At 40.0% G+C, this 24,700-nt stretch overlaps 1 protein-coding gene across 3 annotated transcripts in view; it reads left to right on the plus strand.

Annotated features, from left to right (window-relative positions):
• Window positions 1-24,700, plus strand: part of SH3D19 (SH3 domain containing 19) — an 80,534-nt gene that overhangs the window by 34,191 nt on the left and 21,643 nt on the right. For 2 of the 3 annotated variants that reach the window (XM_006884479.1, XM_006884480.1), the window contains 4 exons: window positions 1,578-1,690; window positions 14,197-14,258; window positions 15,797-16,058; window positions 18,837-18,977. In XM_006884479.1, coding sequence (XP_006884541.1) covers window positions 1,578-1,690; window positions 14,197-14,258; window positions 15,797-16,058; window positions 18,837-18,977 — 578 coding nt within the window. Of the gene's footprint in view, window positions 1-1,577; window positions 1,691-14,196; window positions 14,259-15,796; window positions 16,059-18,592; window positions 18,662-18,836; window positions 18,978-24,700 lie in introns of all 3 variants that reach the window. The other variant, XM_006884478.1, reaches the window with a different exon arrangement.

Below are 24,700 nucleotides of genomic sequence, written 5' to 3' on the forward strand. Positions count from 1 at the left end.
CCCTTGTAGTTTGTTGAGACTGGACAATCTCCTTGTGGACAGGCTAACACACCCTATTCCCATAGTCCCGCCCATCCACATGGTCTGGTCAGATTCAGATGGCTAGGAAAATCATATTGAAAGATAAACTCCACAGTTACAATCACTTTATCAGTCCATCATGTTGAAGATCTCTTTCTCTGGCCCTCCACCTTTCCCACCTTTGTTATCTTTTTCCAAGGACTAGCTATACCTGATAACAAAACCAGAGTATGTGAGATGGAGTTTCACCACCTTTGGCTCTAATGAGCACACTTAACTGTACTTCTTCCAAGGCAGATTTGTTTGTTCTTTTGGCAATCAACAGAATATTCAGGCATATTCAGTACTCTTCAAATGGCAAGAAGCTGCGCTGCAATCCCAAAGGCACGTGGTTCAACTCCACCAGATGCTTTGCTGGAGAAGGAGGGGCAGTCTCCTGTGCCTTCTGGATCTGACTCATTGTTACACAACAAGGTGGGGGGGGGAGAACCAAAGGCATTGATTCTTCTGTCATCCTGATTTATTCATTGTCCAACTTTCAGATGCATGAGTGTTGATCATGGATTCAAGTGAAATGGAACCATTGACAACTTGAATCTTTTCTCCATCTGTCATTATGTTGCCTGTTCTAGGATTGAGGATTTTTATATTCTTGTGGAGATGCATTCAATCCATATTGAAGGCTGTAGCCTTTGATCTTCTATCAATTAATTAGCCCTATTTGACACATCAGTCAATTACTAGTATAAAGATCTAGGAAAGTTAACGGGGTTTTTTTTAGCCTTAAATTCTTAAGCTGTAAAATGGATAGGATGTTATCATAGGAGAGGAATGGATAAACAAAATATGATCCTTGAAATAATACACAATATTAAATATTAATAAGAGAAATTTTGTTATGATGTATATCACCACCATGCAAACAAATATTGAAAAGATTATTTAACTGAGCACAATAAGTCAGTTGCAAAAGAACAAAATCACTGTCTGAGCTCAGTTATATGAATTAGGTATATAGCAACAAGAGGTGGGGTCGGGGGAAGTAGTTTTTTGGGAGAAAATATAATTTATGTTAACAATAGTGGAATATTTAGGGAAAGGATGGTGAGAATGGTGGCACTGTGTGAAAAATACAATTAATGTCATTGTGAATGTGCAAGTTATATATTGGCATTTGTTTTGCTTTGAGTATTCTCACCACAGCTTAACAACAAGTTTTTAAAAGCCCATGTGGCTGATAGTGGGCAATACAGAGTGGACATAAGATGCCAGCTAGAGAAATGTGGGTGAACAAAGTGTCTAACTTAATGCTTCACACGTAAAAGATGCTCAATAAATGTCTTGCGGTTATACACTACTACTTTCACTGTCTATAAATATAGTAAATCTCATTCATCAATTTACTGAGGTTTACTGAGAACTCCTCTTCCCCAACTACTCACTCTTTGTTTGAGTCTTTCATGATATCCACTTTCCTAAGTAGCCAGACTGCAAATATATCATCCTTTGGAATCCCCCAAAGACCAGAAATTATTAAAAAATTACTGTTTTTCCAGGTTTACATGAGGATCCACAAAGCCCACCTCCTCTTCCTGCTGAGAAACCCATCGGAAACACGTACAGTACAGTCTCGGGGAAACTCAGTAATGTTGACAGAACTAGAAACCTGGTAAGTGGTCATTATAGCTCATGTTCATTAGAAGACAAGGCAATGGGCTTATTTTAAATATTTTGTTTTTGTTGTTGTTGTTATGTACCGTCGAGTCAGAACGAATTCATACCAGGTCCTCCAGGGAGTTTTTAGAGGCAGTAAGTTGCACAGGAGATTGCTTTTTTTTTTCTGCAGACCGGTTGATAGATTTGAACTGTGTGTTTTTGGGTTAGCAGTCCAACTCCTTACCCTTAAGCCACCAGAGCAACTGAGTCTGAATTACTTTATCCCGGGTCATACAGAAAATGTCTTTGCTACAGATCAATTTCCAAGGCCCCTATTCGAGATGGTGATCAATATTTTTAAAATTTCTGTCAAACAAAAGAATTAAGCCTATTAGTAGTACTTCTTTAAAGATATTTCTTCCTGTAGCATTGGAGGGGAGGTTTTTTTACCTTATTTTTGGCCTTTTTGTTTGTTTGTTTAATTTTTTATTTGTTTGGTTTTGGTTTTTTATTTGTTTGTTTGTTTGTTTGTTTAACTTTAAGGAACATTTACAGAGATTTTGGCTTTCCATTCATTTATTGTTGCATTTTTCTCCCCGCCTACCCCTTCCCCCCAGTTCACACTTCTCTTTGAAAAGTAAAAGAAAAATTTCTTCATTGGTATACAATCCACCCCTCCACCCCACCCCAAGTACACTCTGTTATGCAGCCTTCATTCTGGACTCTTGTCGTAACCATAATACCCAATCATGTATCGCTTTTAAACTGTTTTCTCTCTCATCTGTTTGCAACTTTTTGAGAAAGCGCCATACAGCCTTCCATAGTGGTTGCACCATTTTACACTCCCACAGCAGTGAATAAGGGTTTCTCTACAACCTTGCCAGCATTTGTTGTTTACCATTCTGTTAATTGTTTTTTTAATTCTGTTAAATTTTGCTATTACTGGGGTGAGATAATATCTCAGAGTTATTTTTATTTGCATCTCTCTTAGAGCTAGGGATTTTGAACATTTCTTCATGTGTTTATTTGCCACCTGAATGTCGTCTTCATATCCTGTGCCCATTTTTCAGTTGGGCTCTTTACCTTTATCTTGTTGTGGTGTCTGCTTACTTTTATCCTAATCTGCTATTTTTATATTTTATAAGATTGACTCAAAACACATTAATCTTGCTTCACTAACATAACAAAGTGGGTGTTGTGTGGCTTATAGTCCAAACCTATTCACAGCTGGCCCTGCTGCTGGTTTTAAGGGTGTTAGAACACAGTCTCCTCCTGAGCGACTGCCTCTGGAAACCCACTGGAGAATCATCTATGGGTTTGTTCCAACTCTACAACATACAACAACCACACACAAGGCTTGGGATAGGCCTTCCTGGGATAGGCCTTCCTTCTCCCTTGGAGCAGCTGGTAGATTCAAACCACATGCCTTTGTGATTGCAGAGCAAGTTATTCCCAGCTTCTCCCTGAGTCATTAGCATAACAAAGTCAACTCAGTCCTAATGGGATTAGAACTACACACATAAAGTTTAGGATTTACAACACAGTATTGGTGGGCTGACCCACTTCAGTCCATAACATAAAGTACATTTTTTTCTCCACTCTGTTTCTTAATTTCTTTTAAGTAATTAGGCCATTTACACATTCTTGATTCCTTTTGGTAGCTCTTTTAAGGTTTTTTTCTGAAGAAGCCAGTCCTTAAAGTCTTTGAGCCAAATTGTCAGTTCAAATTTCATAATAGTTTTGCACTCTGCATTAACTATACTTATTATACAGGCAAACTGATCTAATCATCTGGTGAAGACACATTTCTTGGAAGGAGACATTAAATTGAATTAGCCAATATCAAGTTAATGAGATTTTCCTGTAGGGTGAATTAAAATTTAGTGATCACTTGCATTTTCAAAGTACTTGGTAATAAATTTTTATTAAAACTGGGGCAGGAAAGCCCAAAAGAGGATAATGGGGCCCCAATCATGCTATTGTTGAACAGGAAAATGCCAGGATTCTAAGGAAGAAATGCTCCTTGAGCAGATTGCTGGCTTCTACTCTCAAAGCATTATGAAAGGGAGCGAGAAGGTGACAGGGAAACACATCTATCGAGAATGAAACGGTGTCATAAATCTTGTAAACGGAAAAGTGCTATTGAAAGATTAGACATTATTGTATGTGGTATTAAGCAGGTGCTTGGAACACCACCCATGTTTTAGTAAAACAAAAGAAGGCTAGAATAAATGAAACTGTCTGGAAGATATAGTGCTGCTGACTGTGTTTGTGTCTCACGTAAAAAGCAAGAGGAAAATCTGATCCTACAGTGTTTACAGAGAGAGTCCGGGCCTTCTGTCCACTGTGTCTAAAGGAAGAAGAAGAGATGAGGAGCTGGAGCTCCAAATTACCTGTTATGCCCACGTGCTCACATGGAGGTTTCCAGAGACAGAGAGTCAGATCTGCACCTGAGAAACTCCTTTTGTGAGAATGGTAGCTCCTGAATGAATCTTGGACAAAACCTCTGTGGCTTAGATTGTTGGCAGTTGTGCTATCAACCCCAGGGATGACCCAACCTCTATAGTGCTTGGAATTCACCAGCAGCTCTGAAAAGAGAAAGATGGGTAGTCTCCTCCCATGCAATTTACAGCATCAGAAGCCCAATGGAGAGGTCCATTGAGTCCGTTCCAACTCTCCAGAAATGACAGTCACTCATGCTAATAGGCCATCTGTGTAGGGGACACAGAACAAACAACCTGTAGTGTTTCTCTAAGTACCAGGGGACGTCACCGCCCTCGGGCAAAAATGGCAGTGTTTGCTAAATGTCATTTTTTTCTTTTCACTTGAAAGATAAAAGGATTTATAGGAAAAAAAAGTGCAACAATGAATGAATGAAAATCCAAAATCTCTGTAAATGTTCATTAAAATTAATAAAATAAACTTAAAAAGAAAGATTAAAGGACTGTGGGGTGAACAACACCAGAAGTGTGTTCTGTCAGCATAAGCACATGCCTGTGTGTACTCTGTTCTCCATTGTGGGAACCCAAAATTTCCTAAGGGATTTCCCCGAGGAGGCTACTGGCAAGAAGAGAACAGGAAAAGCTGGCAGTCTAGGAACCAAGGACGTAACACAGAAGCTGGCTGTGGGAAGAAACACTTTATATAGGAGGAAGAAAAGAAGCCATACCACTTCCTTCCTGAGGCAGCTCAGCAATTCCAGTAGATAAAAATGTGATCTCATGGCGAACAGAGGTTTTTTGAAAATACCTCCCAAAGGTGTGAATTATTTTGAAATTAGAAAACAAGACATCATTCCAATGCAGAAGAACAAAAAGATGGCATCTTCAAGGTCTGTGCAAACCGAGCAGCCAGTTTCTGGAACAGAAAGGAGGACTTGAAGCACTTGTTGCAGAAGATCAAAGAATACAGTCTTCAATATGGATTTCATCTCAATGTCAAGAGAACAACATGATCATGATAGATGGAGAAAAGATTGAAACTGTCGACAACTTCATCTTACTTGGGTCCACAGTTAACGCCCTTCGTACCACCAGTCAGGACATAAGAAGATACATTACTCTGGGAAAGTCTGCAGTTAGGGACCCCTTCAAATTATTGAGGAGTAATGATGTCAATTTGAGGACTAAGTTATATCTGATTCAATGCATGGTCTTTCTGATCACTAGTTATACATCTATCTAACAGCTGCACAACGAATAAGGATGACAGAAGAAAAATTGGTGCCTTTAAGCTATGGTGTTAGAGAATATTTCTGAATATCCCATGGACGGCCAAAAGAACAAACAAATGTGTCTTAGAGAAGATGAAGACAGAGTGCTCTTTGGAAGCAAACATGCTGAGGCTGTCCCTCACATGCTGTGGACATGTTGCTAGGAGGGGCTATTTCTGGGAGAAGGACATGATGCTGGGAAGGGTGGAGGATTGATGAAGGAGAGGAAGACCCTCAGGTGGATTGACATAATGTCTGCTGCAATGGGCTTTAATGTGTCAGGAAGTGTGAAGATGGCACAGGATAGGACAGGGTTCAGATCTGTTATTCACACGGTCACTATGGTTCATACTCAATTCAACAGTACCTAACAACAACAACAGAAATAATTTTAAGAGTCTTCATAAGAATGTCACATAAAATTGAAATCACTATAGTTGCTGTTTGGTACAAAATAGGGTCATACTGTATTTGTTCTACTACATCATTTATACTTCTGTGTTATGTGTGTGTACTTGTATATTTTTTAAAAAAATTTGTCCTTCATGGTGTGTCCTCCAGCACAAAATTCCCTATTTCCCTTGGTCTTCTGGTAGGAGAAGTGATCAACTGTGCTGACAACGCAGGCGTCAAAAATCTATATGTAATCTATGTGAAGGGGATCAAGGGCCACGTGAAGAGCCTTCTTGCTGCAGGTGTGGATGATATCCTGATGGCCACAATCAAAAAAGGGAATCAAGAACTCAATAAGAAAGTCATCCAGAGGTGGTAACTTCACATCACAAAAGTCATATGGAGAAAATATGGTACCAGGAGCCAGGAAATCAAAAGACAAATCTCATTGAAAAAAATCGGCTGTCAGCGACCTCTCCAGAGTACTGGAGAGCAACAAAGTCAGTCTGGAGACTAAGGTGCACCTGATCCAGACCATGGTCTTCACAATTACTTGCTGTACATCAGAGAGCTGGACAATGCCTAGGGATGCTAGAAGGAGAATTGATGCCTTTGAGCTGTGGTGTACTCGAGGAGAGTATTGACTATGCCATGACTGCTAGTAGAACAAGTTCATCCTAGAGAGGGTGAAGGATTAAGGTCAAGGATTCTGAAACTTCATCTAATGTACTTTGGACATGTTGTAAGAAGTGACTAGTCCTTGAAGAGGGGCATCATGCTTGGAAGGGACAGACAGTGCAAGAGAGGAAGACCTTGATGAAATGGATTAATTCAGTGAGTGGGGTATGGGGGTGGATGTGTCAGACAGTAAGATTAGCACAGGATGGAGCAGGGTTCAGAGCTGTTGTACATAGGGTCACTATGAGTCACAAGCAGCTTAATGGCACATAACAACAACAACAAGTGTGTCCTTAATTATTCTACTACCTAACAACTTCACTCACCCTATCAAAACAAGTTGAACCTTCACTTGCTAACTGAAACATTGGTGATTCCAGTAACCCTACCAGTAGTTCCAAAAGAAAAAGACTTGGCCATTCATACTTCCAGAAACACTCAAATGAAAAAACTCCACTACTGTGGATCAATTCTGACCTCTAGTGACCCCGGTCAAGACCTTTACAAAGTGCTAAAGAGCACAGAATGAGTTTAAAGCCTAAGGTGCACCTGACCTAAGCCATGGTATTTTCAGTCACTCTCTGTGCACCTGAAAATTGAACAGTAAGTAAAGAATACCAAAGAAGACTTGATGCCTTTGAGTGGTGATGTTGGATAGGAGCACTGAATATACAACTGATTGCCCAAAGCTGCATGTTGCCCTGTCCTGCACATACAAGGATGGTGCACATTGAGCAGTATTTAGATCTGGTGTTCATATGAGTCAGAGTCAGGACAGAGCAGAGTTTAGAGCTGTTGAACATAGGGTTGCTATGAGTCACAGGCGACTCGACGGCACATAACAACAACAACAACAATTCATACGGGTCATGGTCAGCTCGACAGCCTTTCCTCCACAGCCACTTTATAGGAGAAAGATGGGAGGTCTCGTGTTTTTGTCAGGGAGTCAGATAAGCAGCCGTACATTTATGAAGCAGGGATCATATTCTGGAATACTGCATAGTTTAGGAGCTGGAATATTCTGGAACGTTGCAATCTTTACAGTTGGAAACTCAATGAAGTAACTGTCATCTGTCCTACAGGGTTACTGTGAGTCAGAAGCTGCTGGAAGGCAGTGAGTATAGTGGCCTTACCGAACAGAGGAAAACTACCCCATAGAATTTCCAAGGCTCTAAATCTTTGTTGAAACAGCTTAGCAAATCTTCCTCCTGTGGAGGGGCTAGTGAGTTCAAACCAGCAAGTGTTCAAATACTTACACACTGTGCAGCCAGGCCTCCTACCTCCAGCAATATTACAGTCAAGAAAGAACAATGGAACAGTGGGGCACTTCTGTCCCATGTCTCTGTCACATTGGTATTACTATGAGTCCAAATTAACTCAACAGCAAACAAAAACAATTTGAGATGAATGCATTGAACATTCCTGCCTGTCTGTCTATGCTTTCTGTTTGTCTCTTTGGTTTAGTATTCTCATTACATGAGATTTTCAAATATCATAGCAGTTTTTGTCAGGGGGTCAAATGTGCACCGGTATATTTATCAAGCATGGATTATATTCAGGGATATTGCAGGGTTTATGAACTGGTGACTTGCCTCACTACATTAACTGAACCCATTAGTGAAACCAAGTTTTAAGGGCAAGTTTAATTTGTTTTTAAAAATGGAATCTTTAATATATATATATAAAAGCATGTTTAAATTATGATAGTCATTGACAATTAATCATTTCGTATTTAAGGAAAAGTTGTACATATTCCATGTGCATTAAAAATTATGGAAATGAGCTTTAACTTTTAAATAAATGAGAAAGAAATAATCTGGACTCATCAAAGGTTCCCAAGCCATAGTTAAGCCCTTTTACCAGAAAACGCAGTGTCATTTTAAAGGACTAGCATTTTCCCCTTATGAATTCTTGAAGAAATATAATTCCCTGGGTATCAGTGTCAATGTTGGAGACTTAAAAAGTAGCAAAGGTAAAGAAATTAAGAGGCACAATAAGAATTAGAAGAGTTTGGCACTGATTAATTTAAAAAAAAAACACTCCAGCCAGAGTCAGCCCCCCTCTTCTCCACTCTACTAAGCATATGAAAGCATTTTCCATGCTTTAAATCCTGACCAAACTCATTGCTGTCTAGTCTGTTTTGACTCCTGGCACCTCCCTATCTGGTTTTCAGAGCTATAAATCTTGACCTCTGATGGCCTAGTGGCAAGGAGCTGCACTGCAATCTCAAAGGCACGTGGTACGAATCCACCAGGAGAAAGAGGAACAGTCTGCCTCTAAAAACCCCCTAGGTGGTCACCTGTGGGTCATTTCCGACTCAAGGGCCCACAACTACGACAGCGATGGTAATATACACAAATATGTCATTATGTGCTTAACTGAGTATAAGCATTACATTCAAAGCTGCATTCTTTCTTGTAGGAGACACCTTGGAACATCTGGTAGATTTGAAGCACTAACCTTTCACAGTTCCCTATGCCACCAGGGTACCTTTTTTCCATGTATTACACATATTTAAATAGCTCAAATTTTGTCCTTTCCCCTATCGAAATCTTCCCATTCATCTCTACACTTGCTCAAGTCTGTACCAATTCCCCCTACCTTTTGTTTTTTATATTATCCTTCTTTGCTCTTTGGTTCTTTCCTATAAAACTTCTCAGGTTTTCTAACCCTTTTAATATAAAGGTATAATTTTCTTGGGCCTTTTTTTTTTAAATTTTAAATTTATTTTAATGAAAGTTTACCGAGACTTTGGATTTCCATTCATTGTTGCACATTTCTCCTTGCCCATCCCTCGCCCCAATCTCTTCCCCCCAAGTCCACTCCACTTTGCTACCTTCGTTCTGGATTCCTGTCATAATCTTGGGCCTTTTTTTATTTCTCCTCATATATTATATTAGTTTCCTGGGGCTGCCTTGATTAGATATTACATATCACATTGCTTATAAGAACAGAAATTTATTGCCTCATAGTTCTAAGCCTAGAAGCCCAGAACCAACATTATCAGCTAGGCACTGATAAGCACACAGGTAATAACAAAAAGGTTGGCGGAGGCACCTCTAGACGGGCCTGGCATTCCACATCCTAATAAGGTCACAGCTGTGGAAACCCTATTATGAAGCAGTTCTGCTCTGTATACAATAGGCCACTGCAAGTTGGAATCAATAGCACCTAACAACAGTCGTTATGGAAGCGCATCTTCCACAGAGCTTCTAATTAGGTTTGAACTGCAATCTTTAGGTTAGTTGCCCACTCATTGCCATTTGGTTGGAACTGACTCAGGTGACTCTTCAGCATGTTTGCAGGAGACTATAAATTGAATGAGAGGAGACTGCCAATCTTTCATCTGTAGAGCTGTTAGTGGATTTGAACTGTAAGAGAGTTAACAGTACAACTACCTACAGATGACACCACCCTTTGGGGCTAGTAGTCAGAGACAAATCATTTATACTACCTTGATGGAGTCATCTCCGGACAACTCTTATAGCATAGTGTGTAACGTATTGGACTGCTATCCAAAAAAGTCAGTGGATCAAATACACCATCTACACTGCAGAAAGAAGAAAGATGGACCGTATCCTCCCGTAAAGATTTTTTGCCTCATAAACCCAATAGGGGGTTTCTATGAGTTGGAATCACCTTGACTGATAGCAGTGAGTTCCACATCCTTTCTTGTCTCTTTCAGCGTTGGTAGTCCCAGGGATGGGACTTTGGCTTATATCTACATGTGGCCATTGTACCTCTGCTTCTCTGTGTCTTCTCTTTGGTAAGCTTACTGCTTTTACTGGATTAAGATCTGCCCTACTTGGTCCAGTAAGACTTCACTTAACTTTAGTTAACGTCTTCAAAGATCCTATTTCTAAGCAAGGCTGCTTTTCACAAGTATAAGCATTCAACATAGCTTTAATATATCCCTTTGGAGTACACAGTTCAAAGGTACAAAGTGTTAAATATATTTCTTTGGAGTATAATCCATATAGTTGAACCCATAACACATCCCTTCTTGTCAGGCTGCTGTTAACTTCCTTCATGTGGTAATCTGTGACCTCTTAGAGAAATAGTTGTTGCTGTTATTAATTGCCGTTGAGTCAAGCACGACTCGTAGTGACTCTATGAACAAAAGACCTAATGCCTTTTCATAACTTTTGTCATTTCTCCAAGTTCTTAAGTTTGCAGAGGCATGTGTTTTAGGATGTGGATTCCACTCCTGCTTCCAAGCCATTTTTACAACTGGAAGCTCCACCAAACTCTGTCCACATTGGGAAAACATTCTGGTATTTGATACCCTAATGGCACAAGGTTCAGCATCACAGCAAACCCAGGTTACTTCATACAGCACATTGACAAAGAGTGATGTACAAAGTGGAAGAGTGTTCCTCTAGATATAACAGCACTAGTTTCACTTAGCAGTGGTTAAGTGTCATCAAGTCGAATATGACTGAGAGTAAGTTTTGCACAAAAGACCTGAACTCTGTTCTATAACTAACATCATTTCTATATAGAACTCTGTTCTATAACCAACATCTTTCCTGTACATTTAGAGAGTTTGTAGAGTTTGCGGAGGCATCTAGTTTAGGAAGTGGATGCCACTCCTGCTTCCCAGCATAAATCAATCTGTAAGCTCATCCAAACATTGTACATCATGGGTAACCATTATGGCATTTGACAAGACTATGGAACAGTAGAGAAATAGTAGACCCTGGATATCAGTTCAAGGAGTCCTGGTGCCACAATGGTGAAAGCACTTGGCATCTTTTGAAAGGTGATTCTGCAAGAGACAAATGTGGCTTCCGCTTCTGTAAAGAGTATTGGGCTTTTCTGATTTTAGACAACTAAAAGGGGCAACTCCAATTGTCCATTGGAATAAGAGTTTATAGAAATTATGATCTTCATCCCAGTGAAGTGCAGAATATCAAGGGTTTTAAAAGCTTGAGTGGAGAGGGTGGCCATCTATGGCACACCTCCAAGTCTGTGTTCTCCAGGAAAAAAAACATTAAAAATGTAACTATCAAAGATTACATTGCATTCTCACACAGTACAAGCTTTATAATGAGTGTTGTTGTTGTTGTTGATTGCTCATGAGCAAAAGGCCAGAAGCCCCTTTACGACTATCAACATTTATCAAAATTCATAGTTTCCAGAGGCATTTTAGGGAGTGGATGCCACTCTTATTTCCAAACCTGTCATAGTATGTTATTATTTTTATGTACCATTGAGTCACCTGTGATATATAGCAACCCTATGTACAGCAACTCTGAATACTTCCCTGTCCTGAGCCAATCTCACTAATTCTGACACATCAACCCCCATCACTCCAGTTACTGTATCAGACCATCTCATCCAGGGCTCCCTCTCCTGCACTGTCCGTGCACCCTTCAGAGCATGATGTCTTTCTCCAAGGACCAGTCTTGACTGCCCATGTGCCCAAAGTAAGTGAGGCAGAGCTTCAAAATCCTAACCTCCAAGGAGAGACTTTGTTTCACCCTCTCCAAGACAGACTGATTTATTTTCTTGGCAGTCCATGTTCAAGACTACTCCAGCATCACAACTCAAAGGCATCTATTCTTTATAGTGATTACCCCACGTGTGTTAAACTCAGTAGTTATAAAAGGATTAAGGCTGGGATCCAACACTCCCTAATCCTATTACAGCTCTGATCTGATAGAAAGGGTGTTCTCCTAAGGTGTGGTCTCTACTTGATTCCATCTCTGGTGGCCTAGTGGGTAAGGAATTGGGATGCTAACCCAAAATTGTAATCCCCAGTTGCTCTTCAGGAGAAAGATGGTCATTCTCCTCCTGTGTTATTTACAGCCTATGAAAACTTGCTGGAGGGTCAGCTCTGGGTCAGTTCTGACTCAATAGAATTGGAAGAGGGAAAAGGAGGAATAATAAGTGAGCTAGAATGGAGACCTCTTAGTACTACCAAGAAATTATTGTCTGGAGTGAAATTAATCTTTTTGGACCCAGGCCGCTGCATGACACTGGAAAAGCTAGAACACCTGGTGGTCCCCAGGGAATGCCTGGGCTACAGCTACTTAAGGAAGTAAGGATTTTCTACCACAACTGTGCTAGGGATTAGGGGGATAGGGGAACAGGTAGACTTCCCTTCTACCTCTGAGTCTGTAACCTGAACATGGACATCTAGTCTCCTATAAAGAAAATAAATTTTGGTTTGTTAACAAGCCTTCGGTTTGTGACATCTGTTATAGCCATTAGATATCTAAGATAGTACAGAAGCTCAAGGAAAAAATAAGTGTACACAAGCCACAGTGTCATCCACCCTGACACCAGAGCAAGATGGTGCTGGGCCACCACCACTAACCATTCTTACCAAAAGCCCAAGAGATGGCCCCAGGCAGACGGCTCCAGATAGAACTGAGAAAGATTATGGAGCAGAACGCAAATTCTTGAAAAAATGGGAAATAAATTAAAAAAAAAATTTAAAAAGCCAGACAAACTGTAACAGTAGAGAGGGACCCAGGAGATGTTTTTTAGACCTAGAGCTGAATTTATTGCCTAAGATCTTTTGTCAAAATAGCAGCGTGACACACAAAATAAGATTGATGCCCTACTTAAAAGCTATCAGTATGTGATTAAAAGGTCAGTGTTACTCAAATGCAATGATGAGAATTGAGAGAGCAGGGAATCTAGAGTGTTGGAAAGAGAACAGACTGAATGCAGTGCAGGAGAATGTTGACACATTGGGATAAATGTAACTGATACCACAATTTGTGTGGACATTGTCTAATAGGAAACCTAATTTGCTATGTAACCTTTAGCTAAAACCTCAGTACAGCACTACTTTTTTAAAGACATTAGCACTTGAAAACTCTACTATAAGGTTGTTAGGCATTATCATTGTCTTGAGGCATAGATACTGAGTGTCATTTCCAAGCTGCATGTTGTTATTTGCTGTCAAGTCATAACCACCTCATAGCTGACCCCCATGGAGGTTTCCAGAGGCAGTAAATCACAAGAGAGATTATTCATCTTTCTCTCATAGAGCAGCTGGTAGATTTGAACCACCTGCCTTAGGTCTGGCAACACAAATTCTTACCCTTAGGACACCCTCAACCATGTGGGTTTGCATGGTGACTGTGGCAATGAGCTTGCATATATAAGATTGTGAGGTTGGCATGGGATAGGACAGTGTTTCAGATAGTTGGGTCACCGTGAGTCGTACATCACCTAACAACAGTAGGCCACCAGCGTGCCCTCAAAGTAACATACAAAGTATCCAGTACTCTCAAAGCAGCATACAATCTAATGATAAAATCTTCCCTTTCAAAACAAAACAAAGTAGTACATGTTTAAACTAAGGGACAGCACATATCTTAAGTGTTAGTGCATAATTAAAGGGGGTAATTTTTTTTTAATTCCTTACGGTTACTACTTAAATTGTTCTTGTGTAATTCATCATGTTTTATACATCATCTTTTAAGATCATAAGAATCCTCCAGGGACATCACCATGTGGGTCTGTGGTCCATAGCAGGGAACCACCTGGCCTCCGTTCTTAGTGTTTTCATTTGTACAGATACTCATTATCTCAATTTAGCTCATTTAAGTGGAAACAGATCATGGATTATTATTGCTTACACCCAAAAGTTCTTTTAAGCCACTTTGTCTAACCCAGCTACATTCACATTTCTATTCAGCCAAAAAGCTGTCCACAATGTGTCTTGACAAACTATAGTTTCAGAGTCTTAACTAAGCCAACTTTTTCAATACTTGCAGGAACCCAACCATGAGGGTCAAGCAGGAGGTTTTGTGCGAGGGCCCCCCAGGTTGCCACCCAGGTAAGTATGTGTGAAACTTGGAAAAAATGAGTGATATGTCAGAGACCTGACTCCCTTTTTACTAAGACTGAGTTTTGGCCTTCAACTGTCGTCAAGTTAGAGTCCATTCATAACTGACGCTTCTTCCTTGCATTTCCAGGGCTGGTAAAATGCACAGGAGGAGATTGACCCCCTTTCTCCCATGGAGCTGACGGTGGATTCCAGCCCAGGGAGACGCCTAGCCTTTGGGTTAGCACCACAGCTCCCTGTGGACTTGCCACCAGAGCTAATGAGATAATTTAAACTATCAAATTTGCCCAGGTCTCTAGCCTAAAATCTACTCCTGATCACAGACAGGCTGTGGGATACTCAGATTCTTTTTCCTTTAACACAGTCCAGAAAGTCACAAAGCTCAAAAATCTGCATTTCAATTATCATCAAGTTTATTCCATTACACAGTGACCCACGTGCATCGGAAGAGAATGTGCCCCATAGAGTTTTCAGTGGCTGGTGGCTTTGGAAGTAGATCACCAGGCTTTTTCTCTGAGGCTCTTATGGGTAGATTCAAACCTGCAGCCTTTTGGTTCACATCTGAGATATTAACTCAGAATTGGAGCTGTACTAGTTTTTCTAAACAAACCAACAAGATTTAATCACAAAATTAAACCAACCCCATTTCTGAGATATCCACACATACACAGCCTCGCTCTACTTTATGAAAGGCCAGCCTGGCTGAGACATTCCCTATGGGAGATAGGCTTGCGAGCTCCGGAGACTTGCCCTCCTAAATTCCAGAGCTCCTAGAACAAAGGCTGTAATACTGTCAGAAGTGGTTACTGTGTTCCTTTTTGTAAATCATAGGGATTAAAGAAAGGCTGCCAAAGTAACAGGCTATTCCATATTCAGAACAAGCTTGCTTTATATTAATCTAAGTTAGGATTTTAATAGTAACGTCTTTAACATGACTATTGGGGGATTTTTATGTTCTTTTTCTAATCATGAACAAAACATATATGCCTTACATCTTAAAAGCTTTTCATCTCTGACTTTGGTAGAAAGTGCTTTGTTTCATGAAGTTGTCATGTGGGCTTAAGAATACATAGGACCTTCGAGAGTTCCTGATAGTAAATGCTTTTCTTTAACTAATGAATCTCTCCTGCCAGATAACGAGAAACTGCAATGTTTCCTCTCATAATACAATATTTAATACAGCAGCCATTTGCTCAAAAGTAGCATACTTTGCATGTCTCAGTAAATTCTATTCCACTAAGGGAATGCAAAGGGAGCTCTGGTCCCCTGGTGGGTAAGGAATTGTGCTGCCAACCCAAAAGTAGGTGGTTTGAATCCAGCAGCTGCTCTTCAGGGGAAGATGAAAAATCTTCTCTTGTGTAATTTATAGTCTCTGAAAATCCACTAGAGAGTCAGCCATGGGTTGGTTCAGACTTACTCATAATGAGTGAGTCAACAGAAAACTGAGAGTATGGAAGGGAGGGAGAGAGAGAAATAAAGGTCAGAACTACTAGGCAGAAGTGATTCACGGTCCCCACATTAACTTGCAGACCTGTAAATGGAAAAGTCGTACCAGCGCGACAGCCTTCTAAGGGTGCCCCAGAGAGACCACCTCCCCCAAAACTTTCTGCAGCCAGAACATCCTGTAAAAAACTGCCTTTCAATCGGTCCTCTTCTGACATGGATCTTCAGAAAAAACCGATGAATTTGACACCTGGACTCTCAAAAGCTAAGAGTCAAGTCTTTAGAAATCAAGATCCGGTGCTACCCCCTCGCCCTAAGCCAGGACACCCGCTCTACAGGAAGTATATGGTAAGTTGAGCTTTGAAAATATTCCTGGTCAAGAGGTTTGGTCAGAGTGTGTATAAGACGCAGGTATAACTTTCAAGGGGGTAAAAAAAAGAACAAACTGGGGAGGAGGGTAGAGAAAATAGTGCAACAATGAATGAATGAAAACCCAAAATCTCTGTAAATGTTCATTAAAATTAATAAAATTTAATAATTAAAAAAGAAAAATACAAAGCAAATATGAAATTGTCACTTTAGCAGCTTATAAGATTTTTATAGATAAATTGTACTCTAGATAAATTGACTATAATAAAAAATTATAATGTAGAATTTCATTAGGAGAAATAAAGGGAAGGGAAGCAGAGCATATAGCAATTGTAACCTTCTCTCTGGTTAAATCAAACAAAAACTCTGAAAAGTCTCACCCAATGGAGTATACTAATGGATGTAAGACTGACTAATATTGTAGTTTACTGTTGCTGCTTTGCCCATGAATAAAATTTGCAATGAAGTAGGAAGTTCTTATGAAGATGAATGGGTTTTCTTCATTTTCCCCTTTCTCAAGCCTAATTATCATGGTCCCTTTAATAGTTACCCGGTAGAAGTTTTCATCAATAATAGAGATAAGTTGAGATGTTAATTTTCTACTCCTTATTTTGTAGCCTTAAAGCTATGTCTTCATTTCCTACACTTAAAAATCCAGTTGATATGCTCTCTTTTTAGGTCAAGTTAACCCAGTGAAATAGAGAATAAATAAAAATGAGGAGGAGACAAATTTGTACTTTTTTAAACAACTGACTGGGCAAAAAAGCTCTTAAGAGGAGTTGGAGTTAAGCTCTGACACCACATTTTCCGCATTCTAAGTCTTCTGACCTACACTGATCAGGTAAAACCAACCATCTCAGGGAACCACCACACCTGACCAGGACAGGGTCTAAATATAAAAGGATTTCTTAATTTTTTTTTGCATTTTTTTAAATTTTATTTTTGTGTGAGTGTACCGTCAAATTAGATCTGACTGGTACAGGAGGAGATTGTCCCTCCTTGCCCGGCAGAGCATCTGGTGGATTCGAACCGTGCACCTCTGGGATTATAAAAGGATTTTTAAGGTGAGACTGAGCTGAGTGGACTGAAAAGTGGCAAGAGAGGCTTAATGAGATGCTTACTATCAGAGAGATTCCAGGAAGAAATAAGATTCAAGATAAATCGAGCAGGCAGTCAAGCACTAAAGGGAAGCTTTCTAAGGGCAGCAGTCCCCAAACCCTATATTAAAGACACACCTTGACATAATGAGATCAGGTGCTGAGCCCGTGCCCTTGTGATGCCCAAGGGACTTTTACATGCTCTGCCCTATAGAATGGAGAAAATTTGACTGAAGAGAATTTGATGCCATATTCAGCATTTGCTTAGACCCATGAGCTTGGAGCAGCACAACTTGTTAATTAAATAAAAAAGACCTACCTTTCAGAATCCAATGGCCTCAAATAAGAGGCTCTCAAGCAGGCCCTAATCAACTTTTTAATCACAAATGCCTGCCCACCAGGTCCTGATTGGTTAAAATCAGAGGCTTCCAGCCCACAACTGATTGGTAATTAAATCAAAAGGACCAGACAGCTCACACCTGATTGCCAATTAAATAAAAATGGCCTATCTTCCAGAACCCAACTGCTTCAAACAAGAGGCTTTTAGGCAGGCCCCAACCAATTAACACCTGATTGTTAATTAAATTAAAAAGACCAAATAGCCTTCAATATGGATTGCATCTCACTGTGAAGAAAACAAAGATTCTTACTATTGGAAAACATCATGATAGATGGGGAATAGATTGAAACTGTCAATAACTTCATCATACTTGGATCCACAATTAACACTTGGTACCATATTTCACTGGGAAAGTCTGCAGTTGAGGACTGAGGTATGTCTGATTAAGGCCATGGTCTTTCCAATCACTATGCATCTGAGAGCTGGACAATGAATAAGAATGACAGAAGAATTGATGCCTTTGAACTATGGTGTTGGAGAAGAGCACAGAACATGTCATGGACTGCCAAAAGAAAAAATTAATATGTCTTGAGAAAGGTGCATCCCAGAGTCTTCTTTGGAGGCAAAGATACAAAGGCTCATATACTTCAGACTTACTGCTAGGAGGGGCTATTCCTTGGAGAGGAACATGATGCTAAGAAATGTAGAGAGTCAGCAAAGGAGAGGAAGACCCTTGACCAGGTGGATTGACATGGTAACTGCTACAATGGGCTCTAATGTATCAGGTAGTGTGAGGATGGCACAGGATAGGCCAGGGTTCACATATATTGTCTATAGGGTTAAATATGCATCATACTCAATGGAACCTAATAACTGCAACAGTGAGTTTGGAGTCTCCATGCAAGTGGCAGGACCCCCACGCACCCCCAACTCCCAAGCTTGAGAAAGGCTGATAAAAGATTTTAGTTGCTGGAGGAGTTGCATTTTCAGACATGTGTGCCAGATCCCCAAATGATCTGCAATTGAGGAAGAGGTTATTTGATTGTGAGTAATCCTTTTATTGGTTTACATTTAAGCTGCCTGTGCCTCATGGAATTGCCAATGAAGATATTGTCTCGGAAAACCCCGGAGAACTGTCTTGTAAGGTAAAGCAGGGTTCTCTCTTTACTAACTAATGTTACCAGGGAAAAAAATACTGGCCTCTCTTCCTTCTATTACACGTTATTAAATGCTTTAGGCTCCAAAGATTAAAATGTGGGGAAAAGTAATAATGTTTTATTAAATAATAATTGCTTCAGAGAGTGGTATTGTACCTTACAGCGTGGGGATGTCCTTGTGATGCTGAAGCAGACTGAAAATAATTACTTGGAATGCCAAAAGGGAGAAGATACTGGCAGAGTTCACCTGTCTCAGCTGAAGATTATCACCCCACTTGATGAACATCTTCAATGCAGACCAAAAGTAAGGCATTAATATTGAACAGCACTCAGCTCACACAGGGTGGCACATTTCACAGAACTATTAATTACATCTCATCCTCAGGTTTTTATGAGTACATTTATTTGAACCAGAGTAAAAAAAAAAAATTATAGTTGCATTTTATTCCATTCTGAGAATAAATTACTTCTAAGCGACTTGCCACTGCCATACTAATCACTATGACACACAGAATGACTGTTCTGTTTTGCCTTCTTCGTTTCGTGCTGACTTATAGCAACCAGATACTCAGTCATTCATTTTCAACTGTGAAATCTGTTTATTTTTAAAAATAATGTAAACATGTTTACCAAAAGTGCCAGAGATTTCATTTCCTAGCGGAATGGATAATTATTTTTACAGGGAGCCCTCTAAGTGCTAAGTCTGCAGTAAAAAAACATACCCTCATAAGATTTAAATATAGTGTCAACCTACTTTCACCAAATATAGTTCATAAACTAATGAAATAATATGTAATCCCTCAAAATACAAGTCACAATTTGGCCTAACAGACTTGTGGCTCTGTGGAGGATATAACAATTACTGAAAGTCATCTGTTTAGCAAGAAAAATGCCATTGAAAAATATGCGGAGATAGAATTTTAAAAGAAGTTATCCAGTTAGATGTGTACTGTTGATTCGTTAGTGTAGCAAACATTAAAAATAATACCCACCAGTCATTTAGGCCAAGTGAAGTCATCTAGGTTGCCATTCATGCTAGTTTTTAGAAACGAAGACCAATTCTTTCTTCTTCAAAGACAGTTTATCTTTTGAAGTTAGCTATGAAACTAAGAATTGTTATTTTGGAGAGGAGAGCAGAGAAGATATGTTAAGCTAATTGCAGCTGGGATACTAAAAATTCTAACATTAGTTCACACAGGGAAATTTGTTCTCTTGCTCATTTTCTCTGCTTTGATATGGCGTTATCCACCTGTCATGGCTGCCCTTCCTCTTTCAAAACACACTGATGGGTAGCAGTGGGAGGTATATTGCCAAAAAGCTTTCCTTTGGATAAAATAGAAACTAAAAAGAAACCAGAAGTTACTCTTTTAAAGCAATCCAAAGGATTTGTATGGTTTTTCCTAATTTAAACATTACCATACTCCTCTTGCTCTGTAAACCTACAAAGAGTTTGCCTGCAATGACTGACTCACCACGGTAGAGATGTGAAGCCTCTGTCAGCCATCTGGGCTGGTGGCAACTGTGATCTTTTTTGAGGGGAGGGAGTTTGAAACTTACTTATCTGAAAGCCTAGTTTTTTGTTTTATGGGAGTTACGGTGGTGTAGACCATGGCAAGTTACGCTGCAGAGAATATTGGTCATTGTCAACTGAGGTTGCATTTGTCAAATGATGGAAAAAAGAGGGAAATTATTGTCTCATGCATGGTGAAGCGCACATACGTGGGTTTCAGAGAGCTGGATTTGAGTTCCTCTTCCACCACCTTGTTGTTGTTATGTGTTGTTGAGTCAGAACTGACTCATAGCTGACCCTCTAATGAGTTTTTCAGAGATACTAAATTTCATGGGAGGAGATTGTGCAGCTTTCTTCCTCAGAGAAACTGGTGGATTCAAACTGCTTGCCTTTGCGGTTCACAGCACAACTCGAACCCCTTACCCATTAGGCCACCAGAGCTTCCTTAGGCAGTTACTTAACTGCTCAATAAAATATACTTTTTACTACTGTTTTTAAAGTGTGTGTGTGTGTGTGTGTGTGTGTGTTCACATAACAGTTACCAATTCAATGCTTACCATGTGTACCATTTCTCTCAAACTCAATTCTCATTTCTGTCAAGTCGGAACCAACTGATAGCTGACCCCCCATTGGATTTTCAGAGGCTGTAAATCACATGGGAGGAAACTGCCCATCTTTCTCTCTCAGAGTCATTAGTGGATTCAAAGCACCAAAGGGGCTTGGCCTTTGGATGAGCAACACAACTCCCTACTTATTATACCACCAGAGCCCCCTTATGTACAGTTTAGTGGCATGAATTACATCAGTCATGCGCAACCCTTACTTGTAGTCACCGCCAGATTTTCCTTCAGCACAAACAGTAACACATTGCTTCTTAATTAAAGCTTTCAACCCTTTCCTCCTTCAGCCCCTGGTAACCACTAGTAAACATCAGTCCAGTCTTTGTACATTTCTGATTCTGGGCATCTTTTAAAAAAAAAATACACATTTTTGTGTGTGTATGACACTTTATTTCATTTTATTTTTAATTGTTGTTGTGTACTTTTAAGTCAGATCCAGATTGCCCATCCTTCTCCAGCGGAGCATCTGGTGGATTCGAACTGTGCACCTTTGGGATTGTAGCACAGCTTCCTGCCACTAGGCCACCAGAGCTCCTATTCTGGATATCTTAAGTGAGAGTGATCATACTGGTCATCCTCCTTTGATCAACTTGCTTCACTTGGCGTAATGTTTCAAGGCTCATCCTTGTTATAAGGACTCAGTCCATGTCTCCATGGCAGATTAACATTCCCTTAAATATATGTACCACATTTATAAACCTCATCTTTTTAATGTATGAAATGGTTAGAATAACTCTTCACAGAGTAGTTTTTTTTTTAATCAAATATCATGTTGTGTGATTCCGTTTATGAAAAGTCTAGATACATAAACCCATTGAACAGAAGAAAGTAGACTATTGGTTGCCTGGACCTGGGGCTGGGACTGGAAATTACTTCTTTCTTTTTTTTTTAATTTTTTTAATTTTTATTATTTTTGTTTGAGTGTACCATCAAATCAGATCTGACTGGTACAGGAGGAAATTGTCCCTCCTTCCCTGGCAGAGCTTCTGGTGGATTCGAACCGTGCGCCTCTGGGATTGTAGTTGCAGCTCCTTGCCACTAGGCCACCAGAACTCCCCTGGAAATTACTTCTTATGGGTACAAGGTTACTCTTGGGATGATGAAAGATTCTTAACTTAGATTATGTTGATAGGTTCACAACTCTGTGAATGTGCTAAAATCATTGAATTGTACACTTATAAATGGGTGAATTTTATGGGATGTGAATTATACCCCAATAAAAATGTTTTAAAAATTAAATGAACTAATGTATGAAGGAATTTAAAATAGTCACACATAGCTAATGAACAATAAATATCAGCTGTTAGGATGACCCATTTGTACTAGCAATTTGGAAAGAGGTTTGAAATATTAGCTATCCACCCTGGAGGTGTAGACTGAGTCATACTGCCCTCTTGTGGCCAAGGCTGTCTATCCTCTCCTGTCCCCCTCAGCTTGTATCTGCCAGCCACACGGGTGAGAGTGATGGCTGGAGGTAGCTGTGCATGAAGGCAGAGAAGGGAAGCTGTAACTGGGGGACATGGGTCACCATCCCCTGCTTTTATTGATTATGCTTAGATCCTTAACCCTTCTGGAATTTGTGTTTGGATTTGAGGTAAGGTCTCTTGTTTTAGTTATTTCCCAAGTGGATAGCTGTCTATCCTAACATCCTAATAAAATGTATTATAAGTTATTCCTTCTCCACAGATGAGTAAATCAGAAAATAGTAACATCACCCATCTAGTGCATTATATAAGTAATAATTTGTGTCACATATCTCACAATTCGTTTCCACATTTCGCAGAATTCTCTCATTTATTTAATTTGAAAATACTAGCCAACCCTAGGAAAATGTCTGTGCTACCTTGATGCCATCATTTCCTAGGACTGCTATAATGAGATACCACAAAGATGGTGGTTTTGAAGAACAGAAATGTATTTTCTCACAGTTGTGTAGACTGGAAGTAAAATTGGAGGGCCATGTGCCTAGTCATTCAGAGAAGATCCTCCTTTTACTCTTCTGGCTTCTGGTGACTCTGGGCATCGCTTGGCATTCCGTACGTGGAAATGTATTTGCAATGCTTCCTCCCCTGTGTGATTCGGTTTCTATGTCTACTCTTTTTATGAAACACTGGTCACATAGGAATAGAACTTACCCTACTCTCCTGAGGCTTAATTAGCATCGCTGGTAACACCTTCAGAGAAAAACCCTATATCCCCAAACAAGGTTGCATGCACAGACTAGGACTTCAGCTTATCTTTTTTGGGGGGCCTGATTTAATTAAATCAGTAGCATTTTGTAAGCTAATGTATTTCAAGCTGCAAACTTTTGCAAGCTGCCATGTATTTCAGCTTCTCTAACTTGAGGGAATAGGGAATTAGGGTGATATGGCAGGGAATACTGGCAGAATTGTATTTGGTAACAAATTACACTGCAAACTCAGAAGCAGCACCTGTCTGGGAGTTTAAATCCAAAAGTGTCTCCACAGGAGAAAATCTCCTCCCCTGTGATTTACTGCCTCCAAAAAGCCACTGGAGGGTCGGCCATGAGTCAATTCTCACTCAGCCGCATGAGTTGAATGTGAGGCAAGGCAGAGGGCCTGCACAGGTCCATTTCAACTGAAAGAGCTGGTGAGATTCGGAAATATCCTGAGCCTTCAAGGTATTGTGAGTGGACATGATGAAATGGACCGTCTTCCGCTGTAGGATCTGATGAGAGAGCATCATGGCCAGGAGAAGGGACAGAGAAATAGATACATGAGATATTCCGTAAGGGACAGGAGTCATTGAAAGAGATGAAGGACTACAACAATGGGCTTCCATTTCTTTTTTTCCACAGGTTTACCAGAGTCTAAGAGTTTTAAGTTATAACTCTAAATACTGTCAGATATGATGGTTATGATAGCTGTGTGAATTCTTGTCAATTCATAGAGACACTCAGAATAACAACTGCCTTCAGTTAAAAAGGGTTCCTCTTCAAATTTACCGTTTTGTGTAGCCAATCTAGGCAGTTGCCTAGATTGGGTACAGAAAATTGAATTCTCTTTGCTAATTTACTTAGAATTGCTGCTGAATAAACCATTTGGATTAAATAGAAAATGCAGACCAGGAATGGGAGGTAGTGTTGCTTTCAAATTAGAGAAGACATTCAGTTAAGTAGTAGTAAATGAAATGCTTTTTACTTTTGGGGAATTATCCTTTTGTGGAAACTCACTGATTCCTTTTATTGCAAAAAGCAGAAGACATAAATCGCAGGACTCTCTTCTTTTCCCATCCTAACAGAGACAAAACTTTTAAGACTCTGTCCTCTAGCTCTCATCAGTTTAAGGGAAAAGCCACCCTTGATATGGATAAAGAGTCGATACCCACTGCTTCAAGGTACACTGTCTTCGAGTTGATTTCAACTCATGTTGATGAGCCTGGAAATCTTTATGTGAGGAGACACCCAAGGGGCTGGTGCATTTGACCTCTGACCTTTCACTTAGGTGCCAGACATGCTATCTACTATGCCACCAGGGCTCCTTCAAGATAGACTCAACTCAACTCATTGTCATCGTGTTGGAACCAACTCATAGCTGACCCTCCAGTGGCTTTTCAGAGTCTTTAAATCACAACACAGAAGATTGCCCATCTTTCTCCCAAGCAACAATGAGTGGATTTGAATCACCTAACTTTGAGTGGGCAGCACAACTCTCAACTCACTAGACCACCGGAGCTTCCGAGTGGGTAGAATAGATGTTGTTAATTGTTTGTTGTTTGGGTTTTTTTAAAGCAAGACTCTTGTTTTACTTTTTTGGATTAAGAAATAAAATACAAACAAGAAAACCGTGATGACATTCTTGACTAGTTACTTCTGCCTTCACTTGGCAAGGACACATTCCTTAACACGTTGCCACAGATGACGGCAAATGTGTTTCT

This window comes from Elephantulus edwardii, unplaced genomic scaffold (assembly GCF_000299155.1).
Source record: "Elephantulus edwardii isolate Elephantulus edwardi_28Jun2011 unplaced genomic scaffold, EleEdw1.0 scaffold00034, whole genome shotgun sequence".
NCBI classification, from domain to species: domain Eukaryota; kingdom Metazoa; phylum Chordata; class Mammalia; order Macroscelidea; family Macroscelididae; genus Elephantulus; species Elephantulus edwardii.